The following is a 16,395-nucleotide window of genomic DNA, read 5'->3' as shown; positions in this document are numbered from 1 at the left end:
CCTGTGCTGCAAACGTTGTGATCTGTAATTACAATGATGCACAAGAGTGGTCAGGAATGTCCTCCCTTTTTTTTCTGGTTGAGCACCTGCTGGAACCCCTGTGTGGTGTGTGGGTAGGGTTTTCACATCAATCCCCTTCTTGATGGTTTTACACCATCCATCCCCTTCTTGATGTCTTTACTAGTGTATTATATTGGGATCTAAAGGTGTCTAAAGTGTTGAAAGGGTCTTCAAGGTAACAGTAGCATGCACCCCAGTGTTACAGAGGCAGGCTGATTTATCAATGTGTGTGCCATCCTGAGGATTAGACGTTGAACGAGCGTCCAGTCTGCCGACATTAGTTGGTGGATGACAAAGATCCCACGGTGTCCTTCGTGAATAGTAGGTGAGCTATCGCCAGCACCGTGAACAAATTACAAATTCCTGCCCGAATCTTAGTTGAAGGTGAGGTCTATATAGCCAGTTCGTGAAAGACTTGGGCCAAGCCTCCCCCAGCTAACTCCACAATAATGTGGGAATAATTGTGGCCATAAAAGAAGAATACAATGTTATATATCTCAAATCTACAAGCATTAACCTTGCACTGTTCTGATTCACCACCTAACAAATTCAAATAATTTGTGACATAACAGCTTGTGTTTAATCAGCCAATCAAAAAATCATCTTATTATAAAACATATCACTCTACTGATCTGGAATTGATGAGATATTGGTCTGACAAATGGAATATGTCTTTCAATCCTGGTGAATCTTAGTTTCACCTTGTCACTCTGCAATGATTGACAAATTAATTCAACTATTTATTTCCATGGTCAAACACTACAAGAGGGTCATTATCTTGAAATTCTAATCCTTTCTTGAAATTATAGGCCCATCAACCATTGACTATCCTGGACCACATAGCAAAGTCATTTGCTCCAAGTCATTCCTTGATAAATTAGAATTCTTCACAGCCTGGAAGGCTTTTGTGTGTAGATCAGTGGAATACTGCTTTCCCAAATCGGATGGTGCCCCCACATCATATCCGTCTCTTCTGGAATATATGGAATCAAAAGCACTCAATATTATTGGCATCCATCAAAATGATGCCCAAGTACAAAACCTGTTCCTCTGACATCGCAGACAGGTCAGTGGCATCTCTGCTTTTATCGCTTCTTCTCCGATGTAGCTCCCACTGCTCTCAGGTCTGAAATCCTCCCCAGTTTTTTTTCCAGTGTGCACACTTTCTGTAATCCTATCCTCGCTAAAATTCCAAAATCCAGGCTCAATCCACACCTCCACTCTTTTCTCATGTTTGTGGAACCATCTTCCTGAGGCACTTCAATCCCAATCTTTCCTCCCTGGATTCAAGTAACAGTGAAATACATGTCATCTGTCACCCCCATTTCATGTCAACTCCCATTCATACCCACAATCTGTTTTACCCCAATTAACCCAACCTCACCCAACTCTCTTACTTGCAGCTAACTGTGGGCCCTACCTTCTTTATTCCACTGAATGAGTTAAAATGTGGCCCCGCTGTTAGTTCGTTGTCTTTTTAGCATATCTTACCTCGACCTTTCATGAGTTTTGATCTTATATCGGCAAAAAAATATAAAAAAAATCCACCACAAATCAATGCTGGCAAATGCATCTTCTGGCTTAACACCCTTCCAATGGATGACCGACACACACACACACACACACACACACACACACACACACACACACACACACACACACACACACACACACACACACACACACACACACACACACACACACACACACACACACATCTCCACCTGCATGTGAAACACTGCGACGACAGTTTATAGGTGGATCAACATTAAAACCCAAGCGAGACAGCTGAGAGGTTAGTGTGCACACCTCGAGACGATCCTGCCAGCACAACCAAGTTGAATAGTAGTTGTCAAAGGGATTTCATGCATTGTTTTTATCTCCACTACTACAGTGGGATAAGCATTTGATAAAATCAAGCCAAAAGCAATTCCGTAAAGTGCACTTTTTGTTTATTGTTTTTCAGCAAGTGAAATAACAAACACAAATGTCAGAAACAAGGAAAAGGAAAAACAATAGTGCGATTATAGGACAACAGAATTAAGAAAAAAACATACATATTTGGAACATTTTAAAAATATATTCGTTTTGAGAACTTGGTGATAAACCCAAATTGGCATTAATATTTCCAAGAACCGAAATACCGCTTGAGATGTATTCTAAAAGCTCTCGGATCGAGACGCTCGGTAATCTAAGAGAGGCAAATGTTCTCATTATGAGAACAAGTATAAAACGGTCGGCTTTGCATTCATGACATCACTTCCGAAGAAGTGGTAATGATAGACAGGATGACAAATTAATAAATAATCTCATAAATCTGGACTGCTTCAGGATAATTTAAAACAAACTCGTGACATGACCCTTGTCTCTTTGCTGTGGGAACATCTCATGAGGATTCTGCCTTTGCTACATTGAATCACGTATGTATGTAGGTAAGAACAAAGTTCGGCACTTGACAACCAGCAATCATAAAACTTCACCACTAGATCGGTCGTTGCTCGCAGATGAGACAAAACAAGGTGGTAACAACCATCACGTGAATACCCAGCACATCTATAGCATTCTGCCAGTCATATAGTCTAAGCGCAGAGAAAAATATTTCTTCATCCATCCTGTTTTGGCAAAAGGCTCAAATGAACAACCAAGACCCAGGAATGTGATTACTGATCATCTGTCAAACCCACATTAAACATATCCAAAAAATGTCACAATTGTAGAAAAGTGCAAACGTGAACAAATCTCAGCGATAGCAACATGCTAAAAGGTAAATTTGACAAATGAGAACTGAAAGCTACACAAGACGTTGGTTTTATTGTTTGTTTTATTTTCGAGCAAAAACAATGCATTCCTCATCAGGGAGCGTGCAGTCGGATGTATCGAATCTGAGAACTTTTCTGAGCAGCATGGATTGTCAGGTGGAGGGCACTGGGCACCATTTGCTTCCGCTAAATAGGAAGCCTGGAGTTGAGCGTCGCGGTGACACAAAATCATAAATAATCGTATTAAATCTTCTTTTTGTAAAAAATAAATGATCGGTACAGCAAGGTTTAATGGACTTTACATATATGATGGGTCATTTAACTTAAGGTTGATGACATGCATCTTTAAGTAAGATCACAATGAACCGGAGTTGACGAGCCCACAAACGGGGGAATTTTAAAGAATGAACTGGCATGAAATCTTTTGAGACCAACTTTGTCAGCACTTTCCAGGTGAGCCGCTGAGCCCACTGGAACAGTGACCTTTGCATGTGGAGGTCGGAAGGGGCAGGGGAGTAAGGGGAGAGGTAATCATCGAAGTGGAGTTCAAAGTGACAATGTTGAGTTGCATGTTTTAGGCCACTTCTAGTGTTGTTCCTGTTTTCAGGCAGTGACGCAGTGCAAGAGTGTAAAGTTACCCTGGTGGTAAAGAAATGATTAATATCTTTAAACAACACTTCATTTGGAGAGATTGTGTTTTGGACAATGTTGCGATTTGGAAACGCAAACCTGTACTCTTTAAAATCAACAGCTAAATACATTTCCCTTGTTCTTTTTAACAATTGAGAACTTTTTGTTGTAAAACAAGAGAGTGGAAGTTCTGGAAATGACATGACTTGATGATGTAACGATTTGAAGATTCAGAATAAAAAGAAAAATAAAACTTGGTCCACAAATTCTGTAACTCCAGACAAGATGTTCAAAAATTTGAGACATTTTAACTCGTTATTGCCTCAAAAATTTTCAAGGAAGAAACGTATTTGAGATCTCTGAGGGATGCAGATACATCCGTTATGTGTTCCATCCCCGGTATCAAAATGACGATTAAGTCTCAAGCCTGACGGCAAGAAACAATCAGAAATAGGCACTTGTGGATCATAAAACAGGCACCGAGATCTCTCCTAACAACAACACCAACAAATTGCACAGCAATAGAAAACGCCACACCAGTCTGGGCCATTGTTATGGCTTGGAGATTGCGCTGGTAAAGCGATGCGGGCGATGCGTGCGGCGGAACTTCACACCCGCCTGGAAGGCCAAGGGATTCGACTCGGGTTCTTCCCTGCTACTTTCCCCGAACACACATGTTGCAGCTGCAGCCCCTGCCAAGTACAGCAACACACCATTGCTCCTCATTTAAAACAAAAGCTATATTCTCAGTGGGTGCTTCGAACACTCACGGTCTGATACACGTCAGACTTTTGAAGTATAAAAACAAATCCTCATTTCCTTTGCAATCTTGGGGCATGAGTGTGTAAGGAATATTGATCCTGGAGTTTAGTAAGTATCGACATGTGTGTTGGATCATTTTCATGTCTGCTTCGTTGAGTGTGATGGATGCTACATCACAACATTGTGCTCTCTATTCCATTATAAAACAGTCCTACACATGAGTGTCTGACATTCCCAGGCCTTGCCGACTGACACTATTATTAGACAACTCTTATTAGACAAAAGTGTACCTGACTGTTTGGACCACCGTTTCTCCAGCATGGGGTTGAAGACTTGGACAGAGAACTCTTCAAACGTGGAGGGCTTGCAATGGCGCCTGGCTGCGGCTTCCACATACGAAGCACGCTCCTCATAGCTGTCATCCACTCTGTCAAGATCCAACCTTAAAAACATTCTTATCTCCTTTCCCTCTCCCATTGTCCGTCACAAGAACTGGATGTGTGCACAGTGTACTTCGTTTAGCGTCACTGTTTGCTATCCATTAAATAACTCCTTTGAATGCTGCAGATCATAACAAATGTAGGAAGACAATGACATCAGAGGTAAATCTCAAGAGTGAGACTGTCATTTCCCAAAATATATTATCTCCACACATTGACAAAATTCAACATTGAACGGAAAGGCAGATGTGTCCGCAAATACATTGTATGCTTTGAAATTTGTTAAGTTGGAATAATTCTGTAATCAACATGTTTGAACAGGCAAGTAATCATTTAAATTGATTCCCCACACAGTATGTGTAGATCGCTCATGTCGTTACAAAAGGAAACTCGATAGCGGAGTCTCAATTCCTTGTTCGAGGCACCTGTGTCAGGCATCCAACACACATTTTCCTACATTTATACGATTATATTTTGTAGTATATTTAAAAAGCACACACACACACACACACACACACACACACACACACACACACACACACACACACACACACACACACACACACACACACACACACACACACACACACACACACACACACACACACACACACACACCAATCCCGATAGAGAGCTTTTCATTGAACACCCAAGGCATCTGGGACGACCTGATTCATGGTCCTATCCTGAGCCACAGTAGATTTTAAAAAGGCAAACTCATTGCCATTTCCACCCTCCCTTCTCTTCACTACTGGTGGCTCACGACTCCCAATGGTCGAACAGCACGTGCCGTGCTGGAGCAAGCATGCCAAGCGAAGCCTGTGACAAATTGTTGAAAAGGCCTGGCTGCGAGCAGAGCCCGAGCCAGCTGAGGCCTTATTCCATGTCCCGCACCAGGCTCGCTCCCTGGTGGCCTACCACAATGACCGCGTGCTGCACGCTCACTCGTACGCTTGAATGGCAAAGATAAGAGAGCTCCCTCGTGGGCTGTCGGTCTTCCAAGGTGGCTGGCTAATGACCCAAGCAGGGATGCAAAATAACGTTTGCTCGTATTTTGAATATTCAACAAGGGGCAGCGGGAGTTCACCTTGGTGGGAAATAGACATACAGATTGAATTGATTGTTCACCGACAGCATAATAAAGTGTTCTTACACATTAATACATCGCATATTACCATCCGTGTAGTATTACAAAATGCACTTCACCGGCTCAGCAAATGCTGTCGGTTTCCTTTGAATATTTCTGTGATGATGCCTACATCATTTGGAAGCCTATGCAGCTCTAGTAATTGGATTGCTGTTGAGACACCTGCATACAATGACTAATTTCATGTTAAAGATGCTGTCAAACAAGCATCTAAATCAGATGAATCGGGTGCATTGATGTCCCCAACAAAATGTGGCGTGCACAAAGAATGACACGCATTTTAATGCAATGACGAAATTGCACTTCAATAAGCCAGTCTCAAACTCATTGTGCCTCAGTTCAATGTGGAGGTCTAATCTAAGGATAGAGAAATTTCTGTGAAGTTGATTAGAGCAAACATAGGGGTGGGGGAGTGGCGAAATATGACCCCCAGCACCTGTACTCGTTTTATGTACCTTACAAGAATGTAGAAAATGCCATTACCGACAATCTTTCATCCTCCCCCGATACGTTGAAATATCTAAAAACACATTTTAAGCTTTTGTAAGAAAAACGTTTCGGTTTTTTGACACTTGATGTCATCATTTCCCCAATCAATGATGCCACCCACATATGTGATTCCCTCTCCACAAACAAATACTGCTCACTCCCATCTCCATCAATACATCGTATTTTATGGTGTTTACATGTGATGACATTGGTTTGCCTTCCTATGAAATAAAGATATGCCCATTTCCAATAATGGTATAGCCAACTAGATTGGCACATGGTGGAGCGCATACGTCTACCAGGCTGAACAGTTTATGTTTTGTGTCCCACTGATAGGCTAGATCTGCATCCGGACCTGAACCAAAATCTAATCGGCTTACTTTCGTCACCTACCCATCTCATCCATGAAGTTTGAATGTGTGAATAACTTTTTGAGATGTCCTGCTCACAGACATACAAACAAACAAGAATCACGATATGTGCAACATCCCTTTAACAAATTTGACTTCAAAAATAATTGGTAGTTGATTTCAGTGAACTGATCTGCAAATCCTCCTCAAATTTCAAGTCAATCGGATCAAAATTGAGGATTTCAAAAATTCCACCGAAGTTGACCTTTGGCCCATGTTGACCTCAAAAATAATGGGTGGTTGAATTGAGTGGCATGATATACAAACCCTGTTCAACTTTCAAGCAAATCGGATGAAAATTGATGATTTTAGAAAGTCGGCCTACGTTAACTTTTTAACATTTAGACCTCAAAAATAAATGGTGGTTGAATTCAGTGACCTGATAATGCAACATCTTGTTCAAATTTAAAGTCAATTGGATGAAAAATTTAGGATTTTAGAAATTGCTCCTAAATTGTTGACCTTTGCCTACATTGACCTTTTGACCTCAAAATCAATAGGCTTCTTGCTTATGACCAACTCTACTATTTGGTGAAGCTTCGTGAAGATAGGTTTAAAATTGTGACCTGTAGGTGATTGACATACAAATGGACAGACAGAGAAACAAACACACAAACAAATACTTGCAAAATCCACCCCCTCTCCAAAGGTTGCCATGGATACATCAAATTGTCCATTTCATTAAAATTAAAATTGACAATCTTAAACAAAGCTCAGGTCAGTGAGATGAAAATTGTTTATTTTTCAAATTGAAATTTATGATTTCAGAAGTTTGACCTCGAGTTGACCTTTGACATTTTGACATCAAAAATAGTTGGTGATGGACTATGCAATTGCTGTTTTATCCACAAGTTAATTGGATGTAAATTGATGATTTTTAAGTTGAAAATTGATTTTAGATGTTTGCCCCTTAGTTGACCTTTGACCTTTTGATCTCAAAAATAGTTGGTTTCCCAATTCAGTGACGCAATATGCAAATCCTGTTCAACTTTGACCTCAACATCAATCGGCTTCTCAGATGAGACTACATCTACAACTTGGTAAAATTTCATGAAGATTGGTTTGGAATTGTAACCTGTAGGTGATTGAGAGACAGACAAATAGACAGAATAACAAAATCGACTGACCATTGTACTTGAAAAATCTTCGATTTTGCAGGTAACAAGAAACACATCACGACAAGCAACACACTTGCAAAATCCACCCCCCCCCCACACCAACAACAAAAAAATGTTTCTGTGGATACATCTAATTGTTCATTTCATTAATATTTAACTTAACGATCTTAATCAAAGTTCAGGGATGGAAATTGATTAACATATAGCGACACTTGGTGAAATAATTGGCGAGTGTAAAAATGAGAAATTAAGTGGAGGGAGAGAAGGATATAGGGGGTGAACAAGTTAGATACAAGCCCAAAGCTCACAAGATGGGTGCTGAAAGAACAGGAAAGGAAAACCAGAGATGAAACAGCAATGGAACAAAAAATATCAACAAAGGAAGGAGGGGCGCACACTGAAACTCGAACTTGTTCTGTAACTAATCAACATAAATCCATGTACTAAGTTTCAGTTGAACATGTTAAAGGGTATGTGGAAAAAAAAGTCTGAAAAAAAACACAGGTGGGACGGACGGACAGGTAGACAGACAGACAGACAGACAGACGGGAGCAAACCTCTGGTAAAACCGGCAGGGGACTAATAAGTGAGTGGAGGTGAGCAATGAGCCTGAATTTCTGCATTTTGGGATTTTGCCATGTGTACCCTGAATAAACCTGTTTGGGGGGGAGGAGGGGGCAGACCATAAAATGTGAAGATTGTGCAAGACCAGAAAGGAAGTAGTACAAGACAAAGAGGCTACAGATCTGTCTTTGATGGGGGAAAATCAGGCCCATCGATTCAGCCTCATTGCAGGAGATTACAGTGATTTTTTTGGACTTTGGTCTCCACGGCATCAATATGTGAAAGGAGTGAGGCAGGTGAACCAGACCAGAGAAAGGAGCAGTATTCCATCGGGCTGTGGATGGAGGCCTTGTGCATTGCTGGAAGTTTAGATTTGCCAAGAAAAGACTTGACAAGATCAAGGATTAACAGTTGGCAGTTGACTTTGGAGGCCAACCGATAGGTGTTTTCAACCGAGAGGGATCATGGCTGATGATACATGGCCATGGTACATGGCTATCAAGGTCTGTCGAGGGCGAAGAGAATGATGAGTTATGATGCAGAAGAGTGGAGAATCATCAGTAAAACAGGTGAGGAAAGTCAACCAGTAAAATGGGAAATATTGTTGATAAACAGGAGGTGCTGGACCCAAGACATTGCCTTGTAGCACTTCAGCCTCGACAAAAAGAGATGAGAGATTCCATTGAGAGCAAATGTTAACCATGAGAGTGGAGGATTTCAGTGAACCAAGAGAGGAGGTAGCCTTCCATGCCGTAGCCTGAGGGGATGGGAAGCAAGGCAGAGTGCCCGACTGTACTGTTATACGCTCGATATGCATCTCGAGAGACAGCTGACAACCTGTATTTGGTGAGAGCAGCAAACGCTGTGCCTAAGCCTCATAAGCATTTGCATTTCCTTTGATGTTCCTCAATGTGTGAATCTTCAGTTTTGCAGGTAAGAAAAGACAGACAGACAAACAAGGATGAAAACACAACATCTGTCCACCTTCAGTGGTGTAGGTAACCAGTGGAAAGGTGGAATTGTGGGGGCTGGAATCCACTATCAAAGGTATGACAAGAATATGCCCAACCAATGGCCATGGTCACCGATAAATGACTTGGCCCTGCAGAAGATGGCAAATCATGCTTCTTCAGACCAGCTTGGAAATGTGGGCTTCAAAGGAATGATCATGGTTACTGATGGGGTTAAGGGTCTACAAAAATTGGAATCCAAAAAGCATTTGACCACAGAATAATATGGAGGAGATTTGCCAGGGAACTCTTCTGAGCTCGAGTTAGGGAAGGAAGAGTTACCTGAATTTCAAGCAAGGTTCCTGTTTTGAATGACAGTCTCAATTTTAATTTGGTTGACAGATGTATCCAGTCGCATCTTGCATGAATGAAAAACTGTGCAATCCTCAGGGTTATGAAACGATGCAGCGATGTTATTTGGGCAGATCATCAAAAAAAAAAAACGGAACAGGTCCAGAACACGACATCAACTGCCAAAGGCCGAGTGGATGATAAGAAGCCGTGAATAGTAACAAACTGTTTATGCATGTGGAGGAGGTCTGATAGCTCGGTAGGCAGTGGATAAAACAAGGTCAGCTGAACCAGAGTAAGACCTGAGAATTTGAGTACTGATGACACCTGCTCTGGTGGAAAAAGGAAAAAGGTGCCAAGTCCAACCTAGAGCTTTGTTTACTTCCTCGAGGGAAAATACTTAGATTGGTCAAGCTACGTCGATGCTGTGAGGAGGTAGCAACTAGCAAGTGTGATGAGAGATAATGGCTAAAATCAACAGGACGTTAATTTAAGGAGGCTAACCACCTTGGCAAGCAAGGAGAAGCTGACGTTTCAGGAGTCAACCCTTCATCAGAGCCAGAAGAGGATCTTTTGCTCTGACAAAAGGTTAATGCCCAAAACGCTGCATCACATTTTGGTTGGAATATCTCAATGAACATCCTGTTGATTTCATCCATTGTTCTGCGTGTTCGCTGATGCAGATCGATACTCGCCTTCACCGGCAAGACTAGTTCTTCATTCTGCTGAGAAGGATAAGTTGAAGAGATGACCTTTTGAGACAAAAACTTTGATCATACAGTATATTCAAGCTTTTTCACAAACAATTGCAATGTACATTTGTTCTGTGTTATACATCCAAGAAGGAACCACACGATGGACATAAAACCACCAACTACTACCAGCTCTATAAGCCTGGTGATGGTTTAGCGGCAAGGGTGGCTGGCTTGGGATCTTAGGATCCTGAGTTCGAGCCCCGTTGGCTGCTGAATTAACACCAGGTGGGGTCGACTGTCATCTTTCTGAGGTCAGTGAAATGAGTACCTGTGTACTGGTATGGTGGCACAGCATCAGTGGCATAGTCATGCCCCAACAAAATAATAGCTACCCACCAGCCAAGCTGCCATACGCAAGAAGAAGAAGTCTACGAGCTCTTAAAGAAAACCTTGTCAGGATACAAGTCTGCAGATGTGAATGGAATCGGACCTCTGACCTTCCAGATTTTCAAGAGTCATGACCAATGGTTATATAACCTGGTTGGGTTGGCCTTCCAAAGAGGGATTCACAAGTTTCTTGATTGCATTTGCTTCAAAATGCATGTCGCATTATATTATTGCTTGGAAGAAGGGCAGGAGAGCTGCAATAGGCAACAATGATTGGTGGGAAAAAAATGAAACGAGTGTAAAAATCAAGTGGGATCAACGATGTCCATGTTGGAAACAGAAGAAAGGTTCGACGATATTGCTTCAGTGAGAGAGCAGAACGCACAGCCTGTGCCATTCAGCTTGATTGAACAGCCATGCCTTGCATCAAGACTGGCTTCAGTTTCAGCAGAAAGCCATGAATCAATGAGCAAGCCATGCATGGAGAGCGGATAGTGTTGCACATTTCGTGTTGTTTACACTGTTCGTGTTTACAAGTACCCTCAGGACAACAACCCTGAACAGTGATTCCACCTCCAGTACGCATGAGCCTGGAAAAACCAGGTATGATGGTCTACGCCCGATCACATTTGCACATAATCGAGTCGGAACAAGGCTCATCAAAAAGATCGTGTTATTTTGAAAGTAGGTAATTGCACCTGGTGACTTGAACCGGAACACCAAGTGGAGCAGCTTTATGAACACAAGGTGAGGCACTCACGGCTCACCCGACCTGAGCAAATGTTGTCACGAGGATGTCTGCACAGGCTGGTGCCAAGCAAACGTTTCCATCTGCTTTGTTCAAGATCTGTTGAATAAAGAAAGCAAATATGGCCAGGTGTTCAACCTTCCTCATGGTTAAAGCACGGAAAATGTTTGGCCGAAAATGACGGGACAAAGGAGGCAGCCATCGTTGTGATGAAGAATGTCACATTGGAACCTTTATGGCTGCATCTTTTAATTTTGCAAAAGGTTGGGTAAAATAAAAAGTGGTATGCCGGCTCATGCAGAAATGGATGAGTGTATTCAGGAGCTGGTATCCGGTGCTCACTGGGTGTAACCACACTGGAACCACGACAACACAAACAATGGCTCCGAGAAGCCGAGCCAATTCTTTAAGCAATACAAATACCGATGACAGCTGCATAGGACCAAACCACTATCATAGCAACCACCACTCAAAGCTGCTCTTGCAAACCCCTACAAGTAGAGATATCAACATCAGTGATGGAACTCAAGCGAATTCAGCAGGTGCTGCGCAGTTGAGTGAAAACAACATCACATGGAATGGATCTTCACGATAGGTCGTCTTGATCTCATGAAAGGCAAAACTGATGGAATATCTCAACTGTACAGGGATTAGTCCTCATAAAGGCATCTTCTGTGGAGCCATGCTATTACCATATTCCCATGATGGAGTTATATATGACTTTTTTCCGGAGAGGACTGGAACACACTGCCAGTTGCAAGTCGGGGAAGGTATGTAACTACTTTCTCAAGTTATCTAATTGAGATTACTTAACGTATTACCAGTACCAAGATGATCATAATTGGGCGTCATGTGCTAACACGCACAGTTCTGTGCAAATTGCATGTTCACGGCTAACCTGCCGTAAACAGCAGATCTCACTAATACCCCACTAATGGCGCACAAAAAAGCCTGATCCTGGTGCATGGTTTTAGTGCTGATGTCTTAACATTCCCCATCTGGCAAATGAGATAACGATTCCTTATTCCACTGTGCCAATGCCAAAGGACATCTGTCTCATGTTGATAATTAATGATTTTTTACAGAGGGCGTGCTTGGGTCAAGGTCCTGCGTATGTATTCAAATGTCATGTTAAATTGACGCATGGTGTTGTCTACCTCCCACTGATTACTCAGCTTGTGGAGGGGTGAGTATCGCATCTTCTCGAACTGCTTCCATTTCCTAAAAAACTCTATCCCTCGAAAAGCATTACAATAGTGGCTTTCTGCGACGGAAAGTTGCGTTATTGTGGCCGTTAGGTGGCTTGGCCAGGGAGTTAATCCTGGCCCCGAGCCACTGCGCTCTAGCAACCAGCTGCCTCAGCTGGCCAATTTGGATGTGCAGTCGTGAGGCTGGCAAAAATTGGGCATGTGGAGGGGTCAGGAAGGGGGGGGAATTGGTAATAAGGCCATCTCCAGCAGGGCAGCAATGTGCATAGCAGCAGGAAAGTTTGGGGGCAGCTGCAGTACACATTCAACCGGTTTACCGCACAACGTACACATGCTGGCAATCATATACGGTGTACAACGTCTGTGCAACATCTAATCTCTCCGATATCTTCGACCGAAGGACTCGTTCTACCTGTCCGTTCATCTTTTGTGTTTATGAAGCATCCTAAAACGCCCGGTTGCTGGTCCTCTCGATAGAACAGCAGACGGCGACAAGCATCTTCGAGAATATACATCACAAATGATGACAATGTTGTACTCTGTGCCACAAAATATCAAAATCAACCCGTGAATGCTAATTTCAAGCTTTATGGAAGCAGGTGCCCTCTTTAACAGAGTCGTGTTGAGAGGGAGCAGTCGAGCACAATCGAGATGCTACGTTAATAACCTGCATGAGGGGCATGCTTTAAAAGATGAAGACACTTCAAAAAAAAAAAAAAAAGAACTTGGATCTTTCATCCCTTTCTGGAAAGCTTCCTGTGAATACCTTAATAACTTGCCTACAAGGCACTCACGAATCGAGTTCTTTGTTTCTGTTCTTTCCCTTTGCAAATCATCACATTTGCATCAAAACGATGCCAGAACGTCAGGGTTAGTGTAATTTGCCGCAGCAGGGTGAGCATGCAGTGGATTCAGACAATGCAGGAAGGCACTTAAACAGGCATCCCATTGGTTAGAGCTTGGCAAACACTCGTAACTCCAAGGACATTAATTAGCATTACCCATAATGCAGGCTGGGTGGTAATAACCCAGATACCTTCATGACTGAATCGATGAAAACACAGGTGTCCAAGAAAGAGAAGATGATCATGGCCACACAAGCTTTTGAGGTTCATGGTGGTGAGCAGAGGGGCTGGCTGATGAAAGAAAAGCCAGCTTTTTGTGTTAAGCAAGTATACGTGGCAAGCACGTTTAGCGATTGTTGCACAAGTGCACGAGAGACAACATGAAGCACAAATCGCAACACTCGTATTCGGCAGACACTTGCACAAACACGTCATTTAAAGGCTAAAATGAATGTTATCGGGGTGACGGGGTATCTCAAAGGTGACGTACTCGCTCACATTTTGAGCCGTCTTGTCTGGGGTTTGATTCCCGAACCGACTACAAACTGTCATGCTTCGCAGGCAGGGCATTGCAAGAATGAGTGCACCGCTTTCCAGAGGGACGTCAGTCGTGTGTCCCATCTGCGAACCTTTGCTGGTGGATATTAAAGACCCCAATGTCTATCACAAGAGTAGGTGATTGTGTGCTGACACCCTGGCCAAATTCCAACATCCCTGCCCAAACCAGTGCAAAAGGCAAATCAAAACCGCCAATGTGTATTCTACTTACAGAAGGCGTAAGGCAGCACCAATGCGAAGAACAGAGTGGACTGAATTGGACAAATTTTTAGCACCAATGGATTGGATTAACATACTTACAAAGTATTCAGATGATTAAATTCATTTTAAAACATGAAAGAAACAGGCAAATGCCTGTTTCTATTACGTATACAACTCTGTCTGGCTTGCTTGCATTGCCATGCACATCCTCACATGATTGCTCCACCGCACGATGCTCACAGACTTGCTGTGGCTGCTGCAGTCAACTAGAAATCATGGGTCCTTACAAGCAGGCCACAACGGGCCTTTGTGCTCAGCCGTTATCGGACACAGACAGGTGCTGTGAATGGCGGGGAGGCGTCGGGTGGGGTGAAGATGACCGGCATGAAAGAGGAGCAAACGGGGGCGGGGGGGAGGCAGTGGAAACAAGTTTGACCATCAGAGTTCAAAGGTAAATATGCATTAAAGAGATGGAAAATTTTGTTTTCATCATTTCCATGTGAAAGCGTTCTCTGTACATGTGGCGCAGCAACTACTCAAATGTGCGAAATATTAGCTTGCAAATAAATTTAAACAATCACTAGTCCCACCATGAAGGAGCACATGGGTTGTGTTTGAAGCTCATGGAGGGAGCTTTTACACATCAAAGGAAATTAGGAGATGATGTAGAAATAAACAGATTGAGGGATATAAAACTGGGATCCCGACACCATGAACCATGTGCTCAGATCAAAATGTGGTACCCCCTCCCCCCCTCCCCCCCAAAAAAGGTTAAATCATTTCTTCACATGCGACTAAGATAAATTAAGTCTAAACAAGTCAAATAAAGCTTGGGTTTTGGCACATTATCAACTTGTACTTTTAGTGGAAATCATGAAAGCAAGTGATGACTATAACGGCACTCGCAGAGCGCATGGTCTCACCTCGCACACAAAAATACCATCGTTAACTGAACCCGCTACTATTATTACCCACTGCTATTGCAGCCCAAACACCTGTATCATCCATGCACACTATTATGTCACATAGATTTTTGGCATGGGTTATGAATGTCATAAGTTAAATTCTCCACTCACACCGGGTCAAAGATCAATCAGATATACGAAGTTTCAATTTTTTTTGGATAAACATTTCAATTCAACCAATTATGGCTGGAATACCACTTCACCGATGACATCATCATCATCAACCAGTATTGCCCATGGGTAGCTGATGACATACCAATTTTTTTTGTGAAGCGGTTTTGGAGAAAATGGTGCTTCTTTAATCCAATATGGCTGCCATACCATGCGACTTTTGACGCAGGAGTTATCAATGAAATATCGTCCATCGGGAGTGCCTCCAAAGTTGAAAGTTTTACATTGATCGGATTAGTAGTTTCAGAGAGAAAAAAAAAAAGAAAGTTAAAAATATATCGATGTGGACACACACACCCACACACAGACAGACCAGGGGTGTTTCAATCGTCTTGCAACCCCTTCAGGGGGAGACTACAAAGCACATGTTCATGCAACACATGCTCGATGGTACATTATCCATCAAATAATAATCAAGCAACACAATGAAGGGTACCGTTTGTGCAATATGGAGTCTCACAATTCATCAGTATTGATCTGAAAGGACCAGAAAGGCAACCCACCTGTCTCCGTGGGCAGTCATCTGCTGCAGAAAGTCACATCCTTTCAACACCCAAGTGCTAACATCAGACATGATTATGTCCCAAGCAGAATATATGTATTTCTGAGCTGGCTTCCAAAAAGAAAGCTGCAGGCTGAACATTCTTGACCGAGTAAAGTCCTCACTCAATACCTTTGAGCTACGGACAGCTAACACATTATTTGTACACAATAAAATGGAGTATTGCCCTGTTCCATATGGACTGGTGCCCCAGGTTCCCATCTCTCACTCCTTCACATGGTCGAAAAAAAAAGCCCTGAACAAAAACGGAATCCATCCATCCAATGGGACCATACTCTGTGTAGAGCGTTGGTGCTGCCAAAGCAGTTCCCTTGGCTATTGGACACAATCCTGGATGGGTCGCCACTCCGACACAGGATACCAGCAAGCTGGCAA

General features: G+C 42.7%; 1 protein-coding gene across 6 annotated transcripts in view; it reads right to left on the bottom strand.

Annotated features, from left to right (window-relative positions):
- Window positions 1-1,995: 1,995 nt before the first annotated feature.
- The window catches only part of LOC147022689 (ral GTPase-activating protein subunit alpha-1-like), a 226,012-nt gene continuing 211,612 nt past the window's right edge, over window positions 1,996-16,395 (bottom strand). For all 6 annotated transcript variants that reach the window (XM_085887470.1, XM_085887471.1, XM_085887468.1 and 3 more), the window contains 2 exons: window positions 4,502-4,626; window positions 1,996-4,141 (listed from right to left, as the gene is read on the bottom strand). In XM_085887470.1, the coding sequence (XP_085743596.1) occupies window positions 4,002-4,141; window positions 4,502-4,626 (265 nt within the window). In that variant the 3' untranslated portion in view covers window positions 1,996-4,001. The remainder of the gene's footprint in view (window positions 4,142-4,501; window positions 4,627-16,395) is intronic.

The sequence above is a fragment of the Eptatretus burgeri genome, chromosome 7, assembly GCF_056783735.1.
Source record: "Eptatretus burgeri isolate ZD-2024b chromosome 7, Ebu_testis_v1, whole genome shotgun sequence".
Lineage (NCBI taxonomy): Eukaryota > Metazoa > Chordata > Myxini > Myxiniformes > Myxinidae > Eptatretus > Eptatretus burgeri.
This window is presented reverse-complemented; position numbering and strand designations above follow the sequence as displayed.